The 21,907-nt window shown below is 38.0% G+C and overlaps 1 protein-coding gene across 3 annotated transcripts; it reads left to right on the forward strand.

Annotated features, from left to right (window-relative positions):
* Nucleotides 1-18,852, forward strand: armt1 (acidic residue methyltransferase 1). Of its 3 annotated transcripts, XM_052012398.1 has the most exons (6): nt 28-144; nt 6,068-6,179; nt 6,800-6,905; nt 13,145-13,386; nt 14,572-14,737; nt 17,338-18,852. In XM_052012398.1, the coding sequence occupies exons 4-6, from the start codon at nt 13,181-13,183 to the stop codon at nt 18,112-18,114; spliced, it is 1,149 nt and encodes a 382-aa protein (XP_051868358.1). In that variant the 5' UTR covers nt 28-144; nt 6,068-6,179; nt 6,800-6,905; nt 13,145-13,180; the 3' UTR covers nt 18,115-18,852. The 3 variants fall into 3 exon arrangements, with proteins under 3 accessions (XP_051868356.1, XP_051868358.1, XP_051868359.1); XM_052012396.1 differs by lacking the exon at nt 6,068-6,179 and having other exon boundaries at nt 1-176; XM_052012399.1 differs by lacking the exon at nt 6,068-6,179 and having other exon boundaries at nt 33-144.
* The last annotated feature ends 3,055 nt before the right edge of the window (nt 18,853-21,907 follow it).

The following is a 21,907-nucleotide window of genomic DNA, read 5'->3' on the forward strand; positions in this document are numbered from 1 at the left end:
ACGTCACTTCCGCCCCTTAGCCCCGCCCACCCCACCCGGCTCGTAGAGACGAAGATGGCGATGCGGCGAATGATGACGGAAACGGCCTCGGCGGAAAAAGAGGAGGAGGAGGAGGAGGAGGAGGAGGAAGAGGTCCGGTCGGAGGTACCGGACTCACTTTCGGGAAAGTACACTGGGTGTGTAGTTGAGGGAGAGCAGGCGGGGTATCCGCGCATGCACCCCGCTTGTCCCGGGCAGAGCGACCGAGCCGCGCTGCACTGAGCATGCGCGCTGCTTCAGCTGGCAGCGAGCGGTGCTGCAGCCGCTGAAAACGTTACCAATTGCGCCTTTTTCTTCGCCACCAGCGCGATGTTATCGACCCAGATTTAATAAAAAAGGTTTCCGCACACTTTCAAAGGAAAATTACCTTTATACAGCAGCTTACTCTCTATAGTCACACAGCACAGAAAGACACGACCCAGCATGTCCATGCTGACCATCAAGGATCTGCTTATACTAATCCTGTTTACCACCACTTGGTCCGCAGATTTATATGCCGAGGTGATTGAGTGCTTGTACTTAAATGTTATGAGAAACTTTGTGTTCGCTGCCCTCTCAGGTAGTGCTTTGCAGATTCCAAACACCCTTTGGTTAAAAAGAAAATCTTCAGATCCCCTCCTAACCCTTTTCTCCAGCATCTTGTGTGTTGCTCCAGATTTCCAGCATCTGCAGCCTTTCTCGTGTTTCTTAAGTAATGCTATCTGATTTTAGGCATTCTGCTATGCGGAAGAGGTTCTCACTATCTATCTAAGCTCTTCAAAAGTGAATGTCCTCTGCATCCTCTCCAGTGCACCAATGTCCTTCCTGTAGTGTAGTGCAGAAACTGCACACGATATTCCAGTTATGGCCAATGTTTAATAAAGATACCATAACCTCCCTGCTGCTCTTGTATTCTGTGGTTTTAGTTAATGAAGGTGAATATCCCATATAACCTCTTCACCATCTTATCTACCTGTGCATGGACTAGTACACTGAGATCAGTGTGCTTATTAATATTTCATGAGGCCTTATCATTCATTTTCTAGTGTTGTTGTTGAGGATAATTTGGTCTCCCAAATTAATTCACCTTTCCAGAGTTTGTACATATGGTTAACCAGTATTTAAATAATTGACATACTGTTATTTTAAAACTTCTCATGATTTCTACAACTGAAATTGGCAAAAATAAAAGCACCAGCTCCTAGAAGTGAAACTTTGCAGATCTTTCTATTGACCTTGAAATTCTCTCAGCCTTGCCCATCTTTATTCAGTAATTTCCTTACAGTGTTGTCTCCTAGTATTCACTTTGCACTATCATCCCCAATCCCAAGAAGCTGCTGAAGAAGAAGAGCTTTGAGCTTGTAGTAGCATTAGAAAATCTGCTCACAGAGGTCGTCACTTGACGTCTGTCACCTTCATATTTACATGTGGTCATACCCTATTGCTTCTAACATGCTTGTTTTTATAAAAGCCAAAGTGTGATGATTGAATCATAGAATTTTATAGCACAGAATCAGGTCGTTTTGGCCCACCTTATCAAAGCGAACTATGACGCCTGTCTGTGCTAATCTCATTTGCCTGCATAAGGCCCATCTTCCTCCACGCCTTTCCTATCTAAGTACCTGTCCAAATGCCTTTTAAACGTTGTAATTGTTTTTGCCTCTACCACTTCCTTTGGCAACTTGTTCCAGATAACCACCATCCTCTGTGTGAAAAACTTACATCTTAGATCTCCTTTAAATTTCTCCCCTCTCACCTTAAACCTTTGCTCCCTCGTTCTAGACTCCCCTGCCTGGGAAATAGATTCTGACTACCTATCCTATCTATGCCCCTCATAATTTTATAAACCTCTATAAGGTCTCCCCTCAGCCTCCTATGTTCCAGTTGGCAATAAGCACAGTCTATCTAACCTCTCGTTTTGACTGCAGCCCTTCATTCCAGGCAACACCCTGGTGAATATTTTCTGCACTCTCTGTCGCTGTCACATCCTTCCTGTTGTGTGATGACCAGAACTGTATGTAGTACTCAAAATGAGGTCTAACCAATGTTTTCTACAAGTGCAAATGATGTCCCAACTCTCATTCTCAATTCCTTGGCCTATGAAGGCAAGCATACCAAATGTCTACTTCACAACCCTATGCACCTGTGTCACAACTTTTAGTGAGCTATGGACTTGCACCTAAGGTCCTTGATATTTACTCTATACTTTTTGAAGTGCCTTACCTCATGCTTGTCTGTATTAAATTCCATCTGCCACTGCTCTGCCCAACTGATCTATGTCCTACTGTAACCTTCTTTGCTATCCACAATGCCATCAATTTTCATGTCATATGTAAAGTTACTAATTAGATCACCTATATTCTCATCCAAGTCTTATATATATTACAAACAACAAAGGTCCCAACATCCGTCACTGTGGTACACTATTTGTCACAAACTTCCAGTCAGAAAATCACCCATTCACCACAACCCTCTGCCTCCTATCTCCAGGCCAATTTTGGATGCAAGATGCCTTAGATTCCTTGTGAATTAATCTTGTGGAATAGCCTACCATGTGGAACCTTGTCAAAAGCCTTACTGAAGTCCATGTAAGCCAAGTCCATTGCACTCCCTTCATCATTTTTCTTCTTTTCCTTTGTGATGATGATATATGAGCTGCCATTATTATCCCAACACTAATATTGCCCTTTAGTGTTATCATAAGAACTGATACCATGAGAATGTCAAAAGTGATTCTGTTGTTTATTGTGTTTCCTGTGATAATGATATCAAGTTACAAGTGAGCAGGGATGTTCTCATCCCTCTAGCTCTGATAGCCTTGAAATGATGGCTATATTCATCTCCAGAATGTTAATAATGATTCTTAAATTATTAAGAATAAATTAAAGGATTTTGTTCCCTGTTAAAACTTCAGCTGGGCTGCTTTTGGTGCCAATTGTATTAAAGTGAGCTCCTAAAGTCATCTGAGGAAAGAAAGAGTATAAGGAGAAAATATTTACTTTTGAAGAAAGATATGTAGGTGGAATTCTTGGAAAGTGTCCATCACTATGGGAGGTAGTGTTGGATCTGGTTGCTTTTTTGTCAGTTACTAAGAAAATTTATGACATCCATTATCATACTTTGTGGGATTATGTTCCCACAGTGTTCACACAACCATATGTCATCATATGATTCCTATAAATTTATATTCTCTCATTTTCCAGACTGACCAAGTTACAAATGCAACTTCTTTTATTGGTAGTCTTTGTCGTTTTATTATGTATTGAATAAGTTACTCTATTACCACAGATATAAAGGGTAGAGTAAAAACAACTTTTTAGTAATCTTCTGCCATTTTAGAATGCTTTGCTACATGCAGTTTTGTGAATAAAAACAACTACGCACCAAAACTATTTTTCCTCCATTAACTATGAATACAAAGAAGTCTAACCCTAATTTTTAATAATTTTTTTCTCCATTGGAAGTTATTCAAAAAAGTAGTTTTAGGTTGATAAAAAATATTCAACCACTGTAGGTTTTATAGACCCTTGTCTGAAAGATGCAACTTTGTCATGAGAAATCAAAATGAAAATTGCGTTATTGCTTACAAAATATTTCCTTTGGGTTGCATTATTAGTTTAGCACTATTTGCTGAAATATGTATCTAGCAAGTTAAACTAATTCTAGCACAGGTTTATTTTATCAATATGCAGAGTAATATTTGCAGGTTAATTAATTGGGTATTAGCTTTTTAAGTGAAATACTGAGATTTTAACATTTTAGTTGGTACTTTATGGCATCACTCTGAACTTGGAATCAATCTATGCAATAAATACTGCTTAAAGTGCAGCATTTGTTATGTAAATAGCTTGCAAGAGGAAACTAATTTGTTTTTACTCTTGATTCAGAGAAAAATGCTTTTCAAGCCATTAAGAGGAATCCTGTAATTATACCTTGCTGAACTGCTGTCTTTTATCAGATATCAAAGATGGTACTTCCAAACATGTGGTACTCCCTTAATTCCATTCTGAAATGTTGAAATTTCTGCACTGGGGCAATCTTCTAAGTCTGAGGCATGAATGATGCCAAATGAGAGTAGCTGGCATTTCATAATATGAAATAAAAACAAGAAGTGCTGGAACTATTCATCACTTCAGACAAGAACTATGGAGAGAGAAACAGAATTAACAAATCGGTTAAGTGACCTTTTGTCAGAACTGGCCAATTCTGTAGAAATTGGTTATTTGAAACAGTTAAATTCAATGTTGACCCCAGCAAGTTGTAATGTGCCCAGTCAGAAAATGAGGTGTTGTTCCCACCTTCCTATATTTTTAAATGCAAGCCTTGCATATTGAAAAAAAAATTATAATTCTGGTGACAGAGTGGTGACCTAACTGTCTTTGTACACAAATCACTGAAAGCGAACATGCAGGAGCAGCAAATTATTAGGAAATGATATCTTGGCTTTTATTACAAGAGCGTTTAACTATAGGAATAAAGATGTCTTGCAGTTATATGAGGCCGTGATAAGACTCCACCTGGAGTACTGTTTACAGTTTTTGTAAAAGTAACTGGAAATGTAAGGGTTAATAATGTACAGCTGTTATTGCTTCAACCATGGCATAACGATAGTTGTGACTGCAAGATGTGCAGGTGCTTGGGTGAAACAAAGAAGTGCTTAAGGCATATCTTGTTTTGCTAAAGTTTGCTGTAAGCAACTGCCCAAGTATGTGCAACTCCACACATAGGCATCTTTAGATTAAGTATAAAAGGAGGGACACAAACATGTAACTCTTTGAGTGGGGATCAGTACAGAGCTCGGGTTACACTGTTTACTCTTACTCTTTATCCCTCACTCCCGCTAGCGTTAAATAATAAAGCACTTATTGTATGCTCCTTGGTTCCGCTGTTGTCTACTTTATTACAGCGCAGACTGACTTCCACATTTTGGTCTCCTTACCTAAAACACTGTATATTTGATAGAAAGGGAGTGCAGCAAAGATTTACCAGACTGGTTCTTGGGATGGTGGGTTGTCATATGAGAAGAGATTGAAACAAATAGACCTGCAATCTTTAGAATTTAGAAGTATACAAATTATCGAAATGATTCTTAGCATTTTTAGAGGCTGGATGCAGGGAGATGTTTCCTCTGGTTGAGGAGTTTAGAACCAGGGACCACAGTCCCAGAATTAGGGGAGTAGGCATTTAGAACTGAGATAAGGAGAAATTCTTTCATGTGGAGGTGGTTAATCTTTGGAATTTTCCTTCCTGGCACAGTCATTGAGTCTATTCAAAACAGATCAATTGGGTTCTGGATACTCTACAGATCAAGGGATATGGGGATAGATTTGGAAAGTGGAACTGAGATAGAAAACAGCCATGATCTTGATGAATGAAGTAACAGACTTGAAAGGCCAGATGGTCTATTCCAGCCCCTGATTCTTATATTCAAGCATCCCTTCAGCATTGTTCAGAAGCATCAGTGGAGGTTGTGTGCTCAACTCTCCAGATTGAGACTTGAACTATAATCTTCTCATTTAGAGGCAACTGTGTTACCAGTGAATGAACTGTTTACCGAATGCAGCCCCTTCCTGATGTTCTGTGGAACATCTGTGGACTATAGCCACGCACAAACAAGATACTCAAACTGACCACCTGGAATACTGCTGAATCTACCATCTGTGTTAGCATTGATGATTTGAAACAATTTGTGAACCAAAAAATAAACCTGTGTCAAATGGCATAGCAAGATGCATAAATATAACATTGAGTGTACTTTGAGTATACTAAGTGGGTTTAGAAAGCCAAGTGGAATAAAATTGGAGAGCAATTAATGAAAAAAACTGTTCAACAAGATGGCAGATGCCAGTGTTGGGGAATGAATTCTTCTCAGTTCAGGCCACTACCTCCTAACGTTCTCAAAGCAGAATTCAACTGTAACTCAGTCCCTATGGTACCATTCCATATATAAGTTATTCCATAGTCTCTCTGAATGACATTGCCTGCTCTTACTGAAATAGGTTTACTTCTGTGAAACTGCACAAATTAATTTTATAAATTTCCCATACAGCTTGCAGCGGGGCAGTGGTGACGATGGGAGAGGAGTTTACTCCATTTTGTGCTGGATTTTCATTGTGATCTCGGTATTGTTGCTAGCTGTTTTGTATACAGGCCATCCCCAGGTAATGAACAGGTTCTGTTTCTACAGACATCCATAAGTTGAATTTGTCCATAAATTGGAAAATACACAAATATCACTTTATATCGTAACCATACCTCCACAGTATTGTAATGAATGGCATCAAAAGAACATAAGATTGATATGAAAGAACAATTTGTTAAAGTAGAGAGAGTGAGGAAACTAGTTCTGCAAACTTATGTACATAAGTCAGACTTTTGAATTTAATAATATTATGGGAGCTCATTCATATGCAGGGGTGTCCATAAGTCTGGTGTTTGTAACCCAGGGACAGCCTGTACAGTAGACAGAATCTCATGTTCTGATCTTATGCCATTCCTGGTTTGCACCTTGGGTGTTCCCTGTTGTACACTTGTATGCAGTGATGTAGTGATACATTGTATAAATGGATTCCATGCCTGCAGTTTACCATCATATGGCTACCCCATCATCCCAAAGTGCCACCTGATTTGTCAGTAAAGTAACACTTCAATTATTTGAATGATTTGCCAGGCATGTTAAGATTCCAGGAGGCCTTATCTGCAAATCCTATCCTTGTACTAAAGGGTGGGCTATATTACTTCTTAAAAAAATCATGCTAACATACAGTCCTTTTCTTTTCAGGTCTTTTGCATACTTAACAATTAAAGATAGGTTGCCACAGATACTCACTAAGGCCATTGATACAGTGCATCGGCATACGGATACATTTTTTGCACAACATGGACAGGTGAGTTGAAAATGGCAGATGTGGAGTTCAAAATGCAACTTCATTAGTTCAGATGTAATTTTGGGGAGAGTGCAGCAGAAATTTGCCAGAATGGTAATAAAGGTGAGGTACTACAGTCATGTAGATGGATTAGAGAAGCTGCAATTATCCTCCTTGAGGAATGAGGAAGGAGAGGAAGACTGCAGAGAAGTCTACAGAGAGACTTAATTATGAAGGTTTTTGTTTCATAGAAAGGGACAAGCTGTTTCTGGTGGAGGGTGAATCAGTAACTAGAAGAAAAAGATTTAAAATTAGTTGCATTAAATCAAGGCTGGAGATTAGGATGTTTTTTTCGCAGCAATTTGTTATGTTCTGGCAGGTGTTGTTTGGAAAAGTGGAGGTAGAAGATTTGAACGTAACTTTCTAAAGGTAATTTGAAATTTATTTGGAGAAATTTTATCGTTAGCAGAAAAATGAGTGGACAATTGGTGCTGACTCAAAGGGCAGAATGGCTTCCTCCTTTGATCCCATGATAACCTTTTAGGTTGCAATGTTTTTGAGATGAGCTTGCAGAATTTAGCATATTTTATAATATTGCATAAAGAGGTTACATAACGCTACAGCACATTGCATGTTGGTGTTTATACTCGACATGTGAAACTTTCTATTTGCCTTTTCCATCCTAATATAATGCTCTATTCCTTTCTCCATAAAGTAAGCCAAAAAAAAGCCTATAGCATCCTTTAACTTATCTGAACATTTCAAGTATCTCACCGGAGTATTTTCAAGCAGAATTTAACCAGGCTTTCATAGGAGCATTAAAAAGCAAGATGTAATCAAGATGGAAGGAGATATCAGAACAGATAAAATAAAACTTGGCCAGTGAAGTAGACTTAAGAAGATTCTTTAAGGACAAAAAAAGGCAGAGGTGTTTAGGACCTTGCCAGTTGATGTTATAACCACCGAGGGTGGAGCAATACGGGGATGCTGAAGTGGCCCGAATTCAAAACCTGTAAATATACAAGGTTTATAAGTGTGGAGGAGATTACAGAGATTGAAAGGGACAAGACATGGAAGGGTTTGACAGTAAGAATGAAAACTTTGAAACTGAGACATTTCTGAAAGTCTATGTACATTGAAAATGTACATTTATGAGTTCAGAACTCAATAAGAATTAGTATACAGGTACAAAAAACCTAAAGAGTCAGTGAAATGTTCACTTGATCTCAAGGGGATTGAAATTCATAAGGGAGGGAATGATGCTGCTGTTGTATAGTCATAGTGAAGTTGAATAAGAACATAAGAAATAAGAATGAGAACAGGCCTTTCAGACACTTGAGTCTGCACCACCATTTAACCAGATCATGATTTATGTTCTATTTTAAACACCACTTTCATATCTCCCCATCTCCATTGATTACTCTAATGTCCAGAAATCTTCCTTAGTTTTGAATGTAATTAATGATGGAGCCTTCGGTGTAGAGAACTCCAATTATTACCACCCTCTGAGTGAAGAAATTTCTGCACATCTTCAGCCATCCCAGTCTGATGAATTTTAGTTGCACACCCTCAATAGCAAGTATTTTTTTTAGGTAAGGATACCAAAATTTTACACAGTACTCCAAGTGTGGCCTGACAAAGGCCCTTCATTTTTGTAGTAAGACAGCTTTACTCTCATACTAAGACTTCTTTCAATTCCCAATCTCGCCATTGAACAAATACTCAGCATTTTTGATTTTTCTACCAAAGTGGATAACCTTATATTTTTCCCCATTTTCATCCGAGTTGCTCACTCGCTCATTTTGTGTATATTCCCTTGAAACCTCATTGCATCTATTGTATACTCAAAATCCCACTTAGTTTGTTGTCATCAACAAACCTGGAATTATTATATTTGGTCTCCTCAACTAAATCATTCATGTAGATTGTGAATAATGGGGCTTAAGCATTGACCCCTGTGGTACCCAGTAGTCACAGGCTGCCAACCTGAGAAGGATCCATTTATTCCTACTTTTTGCTTTCTGTCCATTAACCAACTCTCATGCCATTTTACTATCCACAAGGTCATGTGCTCCAACCCTATCAAAATCCTTCTGAAATCTAAATACACCACGTGCACTTTCTGTTTTTCAGGTCACATTCCAATGGATTAGCCAAGCATGATCTTTCCTTCATAAGTCAATGCTGACTCTTTAATTCTATTATCCTTTTCAAGGTGCTTTGTTACTGTATACATCATTGTAGAGATTGGCATTTTCTTCTACTGATGTTAGGTTAACAGATCCATAGTCCTCTGTTTTCTCTCTCCCTCCTCTCTCCAATAGTGCAATCATGTTTACAATCCACAGGCACAAATCCAAGATGAATTGAATTTTGAAAGATTATCTCTGTAGCCATCTCTTTCAAAACTCTGTGATGTAGGTCATCGGAATTTATTAGCATTCAGTCTCACCAACTTGTCTAGTGCTTTTTTTTAACTAATACCAATTTCCTTCAGTTGTTCATTCTTGCTATAACCTTTGTTCTGAAGCATTTCTGACGGCTATTTTATGTCTTCTTCTATACAGACAATCACAAAATACTTTTTCAAATTTTTATGCCCTTCTCCAATTTAAATTCTCCTAGTGTATTTTCTCCCACTAGTTTTTACCTTTTTAAATTCCTTTGGCAGTCTTACCAATGGTTCATATGTTCTTGCTAGTTTGCTCTCATATTCAATTTCCCTCTTTATTGATTTCTTGTTAGTCTTTTCCTGAACTCTAAGGGTCCCAATCCTTAAGTTTGCTGCTTTTTTCTGGCAACTTTAAAAGCCCTTTCTTTACAGTTAATAGTATCCCTGAATTCTCCTGTAATTCATGGTTGGAGCACTTTTCCTTTGGTGCTTTTTTTTTAATGGAATGTGTATTTGTTACAATATGTGTCTTTTACTTGCTAATCATTGCCTGACAATTGTCACACCCTTTTCTGCAGTTTTAGTAGTCCCATTACAACAACAGGAGAAACTGGAGAGTTGTAGTAGGTGGTTGCCTCTCTGACTGGAGGCCTATGACTAGTGGTGTGCTGCAGGGATTGGTGCTGGGTCCATTGTTGTTTATTATCTATATTAATGATTCAGATGATAATGTGGCAAACTGGATCAGCAAACAAAAGATTTGGGCGGCATGGTAGCGTAGCGGTTAGCGCGACATTATTACAGCGCCAGTGATCAGGGTTCGATTCCTGTCGCTGTCTGTAAGGAGTTTGTACGTTCTCCCATGGCTGCGTGAGTTTCCTCCGGGTGCTCCGGTTTCCTCCCACATTGCAAAGACGTATGGGTAGGTTAATTGGGATTAAAAAATGGACGGCGTGGACTCGTTGGGCCAAAAGGGCCTGTTACCACGCTGTAAATAAAATATAAAAAATTTAAAATATATTTGCAGATGACACCAAGATTGGGGGCGTAGTGGACAGCAAGGAAGGCTATCAAACCTTCCAGCATGATCTTGACCAGCTAGGAAAATGGACTGGAAAACGGCAGATAGAATTTAATGCAGACAAGTGTGAGGTGTTACACTTTGGGAGGACAAACCAGGGTAAGACTTGCACAGTGAAACGTAGGGCTCTGAGGTGTGCGGTAAAATAAAGGGACCTGGGAATACAGGTACAGGTGGCGTCACAGGTAGTTAGGGTCATAAAGAGAGCTTATGGCACTGAGTACAGGAGTTGGAATGTTATGTTGAAGTTGTACAAGACGTTGGTGAGCCGAATTTAAAGTATGCAGTTCTGGTCACCTAACGACATGAAAGATATCAATAAGCTTGAAAGAGCAGAGAAGGTTTACAAGGATGTTGCTGGGATTTGAGGAATTGAGTTATAGGGAAAGGTTGAATAAGTTAAGACTTTATTCCCTGGAGCGCAGGAGAATGAGGGGAGATCTTATAGAGGTATACAAAATTATGAAGGGTATAGATAAGGTGAATGCATACAGGGTTTTTCCCCGAAGGCTGGGTGAGACTAGAACTAGAGGACATAAGTTTAGGGTGAAAGGTGAAATATATAAGGGGAATCTGAGGGGGAACTTCTTCACGAGTGTGGAACGAACTGCCAGCGGAAGTGGTAGATGCGGGTTCAATTGTTACATTTAAGAGAGATTTGGATAGGTACATGGATGGGAGGGGTTTGGAAGGATATGGTCCGGGTACAGGTAGATGGGACTAGAGGTCGGCATGGACTAGATGGGCCAACGGGCCTGTATCTGTGCTGTAGTATTCTATGACTCTAAGAATATTGATTAACGTCTCCTCATTATATGGTACAAGATCTAAAATGGCCTGTTACTATGTTTGTTTCTTATCCTGTTGATATAGAAATCTATCTCATACATTTCAGGGATTCATCTCCAACATCTCCAGGGCTTCAACCTAGTACCTTAAAAGAAGTGGCCATGTTGATGCATTAGTTTAAGTTTTTGATACTTCCTTGGATTTGGGGAATGTGGCATTCAATTGGAAAACAGCAAATATGGCAAAACGCCTATATGAAAAACCAGAAGGAGGCAGAAAGCAGTTCACTACAGGCCAGTTAGCTTAAGATCACTCATGGGGAAAATGTTAGAAGCTATTATTAAATATGTTCATTTTGAAAAATTGAAGGTAATCAGGTAACATCAATGTGTTTTTCTGAAAGTGGTTCACGTTTGATGAAATTATTGGTATCTTTTGAAGTAACATGCTGTGGTGATCAAGTTAGCTGACTAACTGGAAACAGAGTAGGCATCAACAGGCCTTTTTCTGGTTAGCACAACATAATGAGTGTGTGTTCACTTGGCTGATCTTGGATAAGGCAGGCACAGTAGTGTAGCAGTTAGCGTAAAACTATTACAACGTCAGCGACCCAGGTTCAATTCCGGCCACTGTCTGTAAGGAGTTTGTACGTTCTCCCCGTGTCTGCGTGGGTTTCCTCCGGGTGGTCCGGTTTCCTCCCACATTCCAAAGATGTACTGATTAGGAAGTTGTGGGCATGCTACGTTGGCACCAGAAGCATGGCAACACTGGGGGGCTGCCCCCAGAACACTCTACGCAAAAAAGATGCATATCACTGTGTGTTTCGATGTACATGTGACTAATAAAGGTATCTTATCTCTTATAAAGATATCAAAGTTATGGTTGCTAAAGTTGCTGATGAGCCAAACCTAGGTAGGAAAGTAAATTAAAAAAAGAACACAAGGAGTCAACAAAGGGATATAGTTAGGTTAAGTGAGTGTGCAAAGATCCGGCAAATGGACTGTAATGTGAGAACATTGGAAATTGTACTTTTAAATACGAAAAATAAAGAAAAGATTATTATCTAAATGGTGTGAGATTGCAGAAATTTATCTGGATGTCCGAATGCTTGATTTGAAAGTGGCTAGTATGAAGATACAGCAAGTAATCAGGAAAGTTTACAGATTGTCATTGCAAAGGGTATTGAGTAAAAACGAGGATGTTTTGAGCTGGTGAGACCAACACTTCAAGCTGTGCACAGAGTTTTGGTCTCCATACTAAAGGAAGGTTATAGTTGCATTAGAGGTAACACAGAAATTTCACCTCGTTGATTCGTGGGATGAAATGTAAACTTTTGAAGAGAAATTGAGCAGGCTGGGTCTACACTCAGTTTCAATAAAATTACCTCTTAAACCTATGCTCACTGTAGGTTTAAGCAGTAATTTTATTGAAACTGACAGGGTTTGACAGGGTGGATGCCTGCAGGCTGTTTCCTTAGTGGGAGTGTGTACAACTAAGGAGCATTGTTCCAGGATAAGGGATCAGCCATTTGAGACAAATGAGGAGTCATAGAGTCATACAGCATAGAAATGGGCCCTTTTGCCCAACTGGTCCATGCTGACCAAGATTCCCATTTGCCCGTGTTTGGTCCATATCCCTTCAAATCTTTCCTATCCATGTACTTGTCCAAATGTCTATAAAATGTTGCTAATATACCTGTCCGAACCATTTCCATCTCCACTGCTTCCTTTTTGTGCTTAGTAAATGAAGGTCATAGGTTGCACTAATGCACCAATTTAGTTTAGTGATTATGGAAATAGCCACTGTGAGCTGTATGACTGATGCCAGGCAAACATCAACTGAGCTAAGGGCAAATCATGCACAGAAGCTACCAGGGCCAGTTTCAGAAATGATTACTTGCTGATCTAGCTGTAGAAAACTACATGCACATGCAAAGAATAATGTGCTAATCTGTGAATGTTTTAACTGAAAGCACCTGATACTGTGATTTTTTTTCAGGAAGGTGTTGAGGCAGAAAAAAGAGCCATCGGTCTCATGTCTAAGTTACGAAATGAGCTGCAAACTGACAAGCCAGCACTACCTCTTACAGATGGATTACCAGATGTTCCCCAATGGAATAAATACCTAAAACAGCAACAGGCTCGACTGGGCTCTGAAGAAAATGCCAGTTGGTTTAAAGCGCCCTGGTTGTATATGGAGTGTTACATGTACCGTAGGATCCATGAAGCACTGCAGCTCAAGTGAGTGAAGGAATTAAAAAAACTTCCAAAGCTCATTGGGTAATAGATTTTGCTTGGGTAAAATTGTCCCTAGAATACAGATATTAGTAGAATGAACTTGTCATAGAGTCATACAGCACAGAAACAGGCCCTTCGGCCCACCGTGTCCATGCTGACGTATTTTGCCCATCTTCACTAAACCCCATTTACCCATGTTAGGACCATATCTTTCTATGCCTTGCCTATTTAAGTGTCTACTTAAATGCCATAATTATATATGATTCCACCTCCTCCTCTGGCAGCTCATTCCAGATATCAACCACCCTCTGTGTAAAAGACTTACCCCTCACATCCCCCTTTAAAACTCCTTCCTCTCACCTTAATCACCTTATGCACTCTTGTCTTTTTTGATATCCCTGCATGGATGTACAGTATGTGGTGTATTTGCAATATTCTTTTATAATTTTATTTGTTTGTTTCTTTTTAATGTTTTAACTTTGAATCTGTGTGTGTGTGTGATTTTCTTCTGCCTGTACATAATAACCTTACATTTCACCTATCGTTGATTTGTGCATTCTACAATCTTTCCAATATTCCCGGGGTGTCCGTTCCATCCTCTTGTGCATGCTTCCTGTTGTGTAGCATTGGCAATTTTTAATGAAATCCTTTAAAATTCCTTGTTTGAAAATATCTTTGGAACGTAATGAGGATGTGAGAGGTACTTTTTGAGCAATGCCAGCGCAAATCTTCCAGTTCAGAATGCACACATGTTAATGTTCCTTTTTAAGGATTTTTTTCCTGAAATCTTCTTCAGTTTTACAGCCACCTGAGAATTCTGCTTTTCTTGTACGTTTTGCATCCCCCACACACCTCTTTGTATCACTAAACACTGCATCTTTCAATTGCTAGACTATGAGTTCTGAAAATATTCTCTAAGTCTATACCTGTCACCCCTACTTTAATATCCTGCTTACAATCTTTTTCCTTACTTTTAACCACCTGTTCTATATATTCTCCTCGAGCTGAGTATTTTTTCTTATTTTTTATGAACTGCCTTAGATGTTATTTTTGTTAAAGTTGAATGTAAACGTAGGTTTTTTTTTAACGTTTGTCTATGAACAATACATTGGTGACGTTAAATACCAAGAAATCTTTAGACTTTTGGAAGTCTGTGAACTAATTTAATTTTCTCATTTTACATTGCAGTCCTCCCATATGTGATTTTGATGTATTTAATGAAGCAAAGACCCAAGGTTTCCTGGAGTCACAGCAAGCTATTAATGCTATCTCTACCCACCTACAGGAAATAAATGAGAAAGTAAAAGGCTTTAATGAAACCCAACTCAAAGCTGAGCTACTGCGGCTCTTGCAGGTAACATAAAAAAATACTCATTTCCTTAATAATACTTCTGTTACATCATTAAAGTTTTGCATGGCTGTGAAAAAATATCATCTTATAGTTAATTATACTTCACCTTGACTCCTGTCCCTGGGACTGTTGTTCAGTACCACAGGAGAAAAGTAAAATAAGGAAAAATATTAGAGTATTTCCTTATTTTCATTCTGTTTCCAATGGATGATTTTAATACAAAACATCCCCAGTCTAAATTTTACTTAGTTGACATAAATACATTGACACCAAGCCCCAATAACTTGGGCAATGGAGATTTCACAAGTGGAACTCTCAGTAATAGCAATTAAAACACATTACACCAAAAGTCTAATACTGTTTGTATTTAAAAATCTACTTTGTATTTTATAAGAGAATTGTTGCTAGTTTGACAAATGCAGATCAGCCCTCAGGCCATTATTCACATTGCTAATATTTCTGGATTGAATTTTATATAGTCAGATAACAGGAAATTTCCACACAAAATGTCAGCTTTTTTTTGTTTAAACTGCTGTATTAAATATGCACACTTCTGGCATCTATCTGCTTTGATAGATACCCCAGCCTAGAAGGTTTAAATAGGACAAAACAGCAAATAAGAAATCTGAATATAAGAACAAAGGAACAAGAGTGAGCAATTTACCCTGTTCTCCTTGATAATGATAAGATGGCTGACCTATGCCCTAGTTCCATAAGTATAATTTTGCCCATGTTCCTTTTATATGTTTACTGAGGTTTATTAATATCATATTTAAATTTAACAATTGCTGTTTGTATAAGAGATTTCCAAACTTCTCTCATCCTTTTGTGTAGAAGATGTTCTTAATTGCAATTCTGAAAAGTCAGGCTCTAGTTTATAAACAATGTCCCCTATTCCTAAGGTCCCTAGCCAAGTTTCTGGAATTGAACTTTATATTGTCAGATAACAGGAGCTTTCTCTTTATCCATATTTCAGTTCTCCTAAATATCTTGGAAACTTCAATTAGATCACGCTCCTGTATTGTAATCTAGAACAAAAACAGGAAAAGCTAGAAATACTTAGAATTTATACTAATAGTACTTGGTGTCCATGTCCAAATTCTGTTATCCCTACTCTGCACTCTGCCTAAAACCAATATATCCATCCTAAGGTGTGGAGGCAGGAACTGCTCTTAGTTTACCAAGTGTGGTCTACCAAGGCTTTTACTGTTGTAACATAGTTTATATCACCATGTATTCCAGCCCTCAAAATACAAAAGCCAGTATTATTTTAGTAGTTTTGTTTCTTTTTCTGTACCTGTTCATACTTCAACAATTTTGTGATTGGCTCCCCCTAAGTCTCTTTGGACCATCACTATTTTGAGCTTTACACCTTTTTGAAAATGTTTTTTCATAAATCCAAAGTAGATGATCTCACGGTTGCTTACACTGAAATTCCTTTACCCATTTATTTAATCAATTAATATATTTTGTAAATCCACAGTGCTTATAATATCATCTATCCTTGTGCCATTAGCAAATTTGGATATGTGGATTTTAATTGAATCAATTGCTTTTAAAACCTTGATTAATTGTGAAACCAGCACACTTCTTATAGTGCATCACCAGTAACATCCAATCAATTTGGGTATCTGCCCATTATCTCTATTTCCTGCTCAGCCAGTTTTTTCATGGAGACTATCATTTACCATCAATTCCATGAGTTACAAATTTATGTAGCAGACTCTTTGGAGGAATTTTATTCAATGTCTTCTGGAAATGTAAGTAACATAATTGTTCATTAATTAACTCAAAAAAAATGTAATCAAGTCCATTAAGCATGCCCTTTACAGTCCATGCTGGTTTTCTCTGATCAGTTGAAATTTTTCAAAGTATTCAGTCAATCTGTTATTAATTATAGACTTGTGTAATTTATCAACATTAGGTTGAGCATCACAGCTATAAATCTTTTAAGTTTCTCCCTCTCACCTCTGTTAAATAATATAGTGCCTTACACAGTCTAGAGAACTTTTGAGGTAGAGCATTGAAAATTCCCACCTCAAAGTTTTCACTTGCATCCTTTAAAAGCTTTTAAGCACAGTCCATTAAACAGAAGAAGTTCTGACATAGTTGGATTTCTGGAGTTTTTGAGCTATGGAATGCTTGGCTTTTGTGTCACTTGCGAATTTTATCATTAGGAGAGGGGGACATGTTTCAACAAATACTCTTTCCAAGTGTCCAAAGTCCATGTCAATTGCTTTTTTTTAAAAGATTGAGCTGGTGGAATATACATTTGAAGTCCCTATGATTTACAAGTTAATGGTTTATAAGTTTAGGAGAAGGCCTGCACCATTCAAGATGAGTTATTCCTAACTATTAACTGATTAGAAAATTCAATATTAATGAAAAATTCTCCTGCCAGTGTTTTTCTTAAGTTGTACCATACTTGTAATCAGAGATCATCTCAAAAAGAATGTATGTTCTCATAATCTTTGTTCAGGAGTAAACATTTCTTAATGTGAAAAATGAGGTTTTGGTTATCATTCTGTTTACTGTGTCAACACTATAATTTCCTGTGATGTGAAAAGATAATCTTCATAGTTTGTGATTTCTCTTAAATCCAGGTTGCACTGTGGGGAAACAGATGTGACCTTTCTATTTCTGCTGGTGTGGCCAACTCTCAGAAATTCAATCCATTGACTGCTCTTGAATCTTTGAAGCCTTTCATTTTGATAGATGACTTTGAATTTGTTTGGAGCCACCTCATTAATAATAAGAAAAAGAAAACCTCAGAAACAGCTCACACCCGAATAGATATTGTCCTTGACAACTCTGGATTTGAACTGGTGGCTGATTTGGTTCTGGCAGATTTTCTCATCACCTCTCAACTTACTGATGAAGTCCACTTTCATGGGAAGAGCATACCTTGGTTTGTTTCTGATACAACCAAGAAAGATTTTGACTGGACATTGAAGCAGATGAAGACATCCAGCCACCCACAGATGTCCAGGTGCGCTGTTGCATGGGAAAAGAATGTGACAAAAGGTGTTTGGATTTATCAGGACCACCCATTCTGGACCCTCCCCCATGAGTTTTGTGATATGTCCCTGGTTGCAAATGATCTGTATGCTGAACTGCAGAAGTCAAACTTGATATTCTTTAAGGGAGACTTGAATTATCGGAAGCTAACAGGAGACAGGAAGTGGAGCTACACAGCTCCGTTCGAAACTGTTCTGCGTGGGTTTCAGCCAGCACCGCTGTGTAGCTTGCGGACTCTAAAAGCTGACGTTCAGGTTGGCTTAAAGCCCGGACTAGGTGAGCAGCTGGCAGGCTCTGATCCTGACTGGATGACCAGTGGGCACTACGCCATTATTCAGTTCAGCAACCCATTTGGGAAATAAGTGTTACATGGTGTATCTCCAAGTCCATCTGGCTGGATTGTGGGAGTCCTTCGTAACAATATGCTGTTTTATTGTTTACAATATACTTACTGATCTTAAGCATGTTTGGTTTGAGCTTCCTATAACTTAATGTTTTAATGGGAAATAATCTTGGGAATATTTCTTGTAAAATGCACCAAAAATGAATATGCAGAAATGCATTTATAAATCTTTATGTACATGTCAAATGTTGCACAGATGTTGATACAATAGGATTAAAAATGGATCACTGAAATGTCAATTACCAGTTGCTTAAAATACAAAATACACGTTCGTTCATGATTAAAGTGGTTACCGGAGTTGATGTGACATGGTGCTTTCAATTAACTTATTTTATCAGGTGTAGCAGCAACATATGAATTTTACAAATAGAATTGGAGTAAGATCTATACCAGTTGTTTTCTCTATAAATAGGGAAACTAGCAAGAATCACCTAAGCTTTAAGACGGAAGAATTGTATGGGGTAGCTTAAACCAATCCAGACTGTGCAAAACCAAATCAGTCAGATTGTTTGCATATTCTACACACTTTAATTTTATTTTCCATGAACTTCAACTTAAGTTGGGTGATGTGTAACATGAGTGCTTTATCTGATCATGTTATTTTTTGCCAGATATATTGAAATTGCCCTCTGACACACTCTGGTCTGAGAATTATTTGGGCCTTTGCTTGCTTCTTAATATTAAGTTAACGTGATTGTGTCTTACCTGCAACTATAATAAAGGAGAAAAGTATGATCAGCATGTAATATGAGACCTCAGTGATACTGTAGGATTCATGATCTCACAGATCTAATACACTTGCTGACTACTTTGCACAGCTATTTTAAAACAGGATAAATTTTATTCTTCCTAACTTTTGCAGCAAACCCATAACTTTTGATTATCTTCAGAACTTGGCCAGGTGGAATGACAAAATAATCAGCTATACTTTTGCTTCATCTCTCACAATGTTTTCTTAAAATCCAAAGTGTTATATTTTAGATAGGGCTCACTTTCCAGATCAAGTTGTGAGCCTGAACTGAGAAGCCTTAAACTTGTCAGAAATTGCTCCATCGCCATCCAACTGGTAGTACCTCCAGTGGCAGCTCACCTGACTCCTGCGTATTCATAGCTGACTAATTTGAAATCTTTCCACAGATACTGCCTGACCTACTGAGTATTTACAGCATTTTCCATTTTACTTAAGACTTCCATGTACTTAAGTGGATGGTGGGACTCTAAAGTACTTGCCCTTGAAACCTATTGGAAGACATCCACTAATTTAAAAGCATGCCCACGACTTGCACAAATTACAGGCTGCCTTGTATGGTTTGTGTACATTTTTCCATTGAAAAATTGATGCATGGCTTAACAACATCTTAATTGTTTAAGGACTTTGCCCCTCCTCACTCCACAAAATGATTTTATTGGTTTTTCAAGATGGCACAAGAATTTTTTTCACCCCTTCTTCACTTGAGTTCTTGAAACTTCGAGGTGTAGTTGTATACCATAACTGTTTAATCCACTGTTCAATTCCTAGACCAATTAAACAAAACATTTAAAAGACCCAACTGACTGACTTACTTTGTCATTAAAAAGCCCTGTAAATTTACTTCCGTGCCCAACATTAACACCACAATATAAAAACTCAGCCCTTTAAAATAAAATCATTCAGAATTTTTATATAACTTGACACAAATTTCAAATTTAAAACAAGACATATCCTGCTGAAACTTGGAAGAAAATCACTCACATGATATCTATGGTCTAAAATTTTCAGCCTTTTTGAGGAAGCTGAAAATCTTAAAATATAATAAAAGATAAATTAGTATGTCAAAGATTTTTAAAAAAAAATTGTTTAAACATTCTAGTGGCATACAGAAATTTCAGTTACTGAGAAAAATGTTTTTTCTAAAAGCTTTTTATTCATTCATTTGGCTGACATTACATTCTTATAAGTAGTTTCTGCTGACTGATTAAATAGTTTCGTTTGTTTTTATAAGTCCTCAGTAATAGTTTTCTCACCTCTTCCTCATTTTTAGTTACATATTCATTGCTCCAAAACTTGTGTATAATTTGCTTTTATTTCACACAAGTAACTTTATTGCTTTTAAAAAGAAATCATTCAAATAACTGAAACCAGAAGAGAGCTATTGAAACTCATCCTGTAGCTTTTCTTTAAATAATCTTGAATAAAAGGAAACACCTAGGGTAAATTAAGATTACCCTTAGATAGGTTAAATGCTACTGATAGGTCTAGAAAATTACGCCCAACTCCATATCATTGGAATCATTGAAATTTGCAGCATGTAAGGAAACCAGTCATCACATGGTATCCATGCCACTGCTTAACATAAGTGGTCACCCATTTTAAGACAGAGATGGGGCAATTTTTTTCCACTTAGAGGGTTGTGTGTCTTTAGGCAGTGGAAACAGATTCTTTGAGCATTCTTAAGGCAGAGGTAGATGTATTGATAAGGGGTTGAAAGGTAACTGGGTAGATGGGAATGTGGAAATGAGGTTACACAGACACCTTTGTTCCTGAACACCTCTTAGAACCCTGCCATTTAGCCTATATTGTCTCCTGTTCTCTCTGCCAAAGTGTATCATTTCACACTTCTTGGTGTTAAATTTCATTTGCCATTTAACCTGGACATTCACCAGTCTCTCTCTGCCCTCTTGTAGTCTAGTATAATTTTTCTCACAATTTATCACATAAATAAACTTTGTCCCATCTACAGGTTTGAACATTTTACCCTGCACATTAATATTTTTATCTTATATGGTCATTAATATATCAAAATAGCAATGGTCCTAGCATTGACCCCTGAGGAATACCACTGTCTACCATCTCCAGCCTGGGAAATAACTGTTTACCACTTCCCTTTGCTTTTTGCCTTTAAGCTAATTTCCTATCCGTGCTGCTAATGATTCTTTAATTCCAAGATCTCAATTTTGCTAATCAGGCTTTTGCGTGGGACTGTATAGAATGCCTTATGAAAATCCATGTAGATGACATCTACTACATCACCTTCATTAGCCTTGGCTGTTAACCCATCAAATAATTCACAGATGGTAAAAATGGTTTAACAAGTCCATTTATCAATTCACGCCTTTCCAAGTGCGTATCAAAGCTTTACTTGATTATTGTTTCTAAAAGCTTCTTCACCACCGATGTTAAACTGACTGGCCAAGAACAAATATCACACTGCTGAGGAACTCAGCGGGTCAGGCAGCATCTGTCGAGGGAAATAGACTGTCAATGTTTCAGGTCCAGACCCTGCATCTGGACCTTGTAATTAATTGGCTGTTATTGCCCTGCTTTCATGACTATCAATTAATTACAAGTTTATGTCATAAGGGTTATGCATACATATAATATTTCACAATTATATGTTGTGTATAAAACTAAAGTACATTCATACCAATGTTTGTACAAAAGATTTGCTAATCTGTAGAGCAACCCTCTCATTTAGCATGACAATAAATTATATGCACACTCCCCCAATGAGCACGAAACCTCTGGGTTAGATTACCTACTCTAGACTGTTGGGTCTTTTGGCAAACATTGAACATTACAGCACAGCAGAAGCCCTTTGGCCCTCGATGTTGTGGCGACCTTTAAACCTACTCTAAGATCAATCTAACCATTCCCTCCCACATACCCCTCCATTTTTCTATCATCCATGTGCCTAAGAGTCTCTTAAATGTCCCTAATGTATCTGCATCTACCAGCAGCTCTAGCAGCACGTTCCACTCACCCACCATTCTCT

This window comes from Pristis pectinata, chromosome 3, assembly GCF_009764475.1.
Source record: "Pristis pectinata isolate sPriPec2 chromosome 3, sPriPec2.1.pri, whole genome shotgun sequence".
Lineage (NCBI taxonomy): Eukaryota > Metazoa > Chordata > Chondrichthyes > Rhinopristiformes > Pristidae > Pristis > Pristis pectinata.

What these genes read in the sequence shown, in the direction of transcription:
- armt1 (XM_052012396.1), top strand. Translation starts at nt 55, where the DNA reads ATGGCGATGCGGCGAATGATGACGGAAACGGCCTCGGCGGAAAAAGAG. An exon ending in CTTTCGGGAAAGTACACTGG is followed by an intron (nt 177 to 6,799) that starts GTGTGTAGTTGA and finishes TTTTCTTTTCAG; the next exon opens with GTCTTTTGCATACTTAACAA. An exon ending in CATGAAGCACTGCAGCTCAA is followed by an intron (nt 13,387 to 14,571) that starts GTGAGTGAAGGA and finishes TTTACATTGCAG; the next exon opens with TCCTCCCATATGTGATTTTG.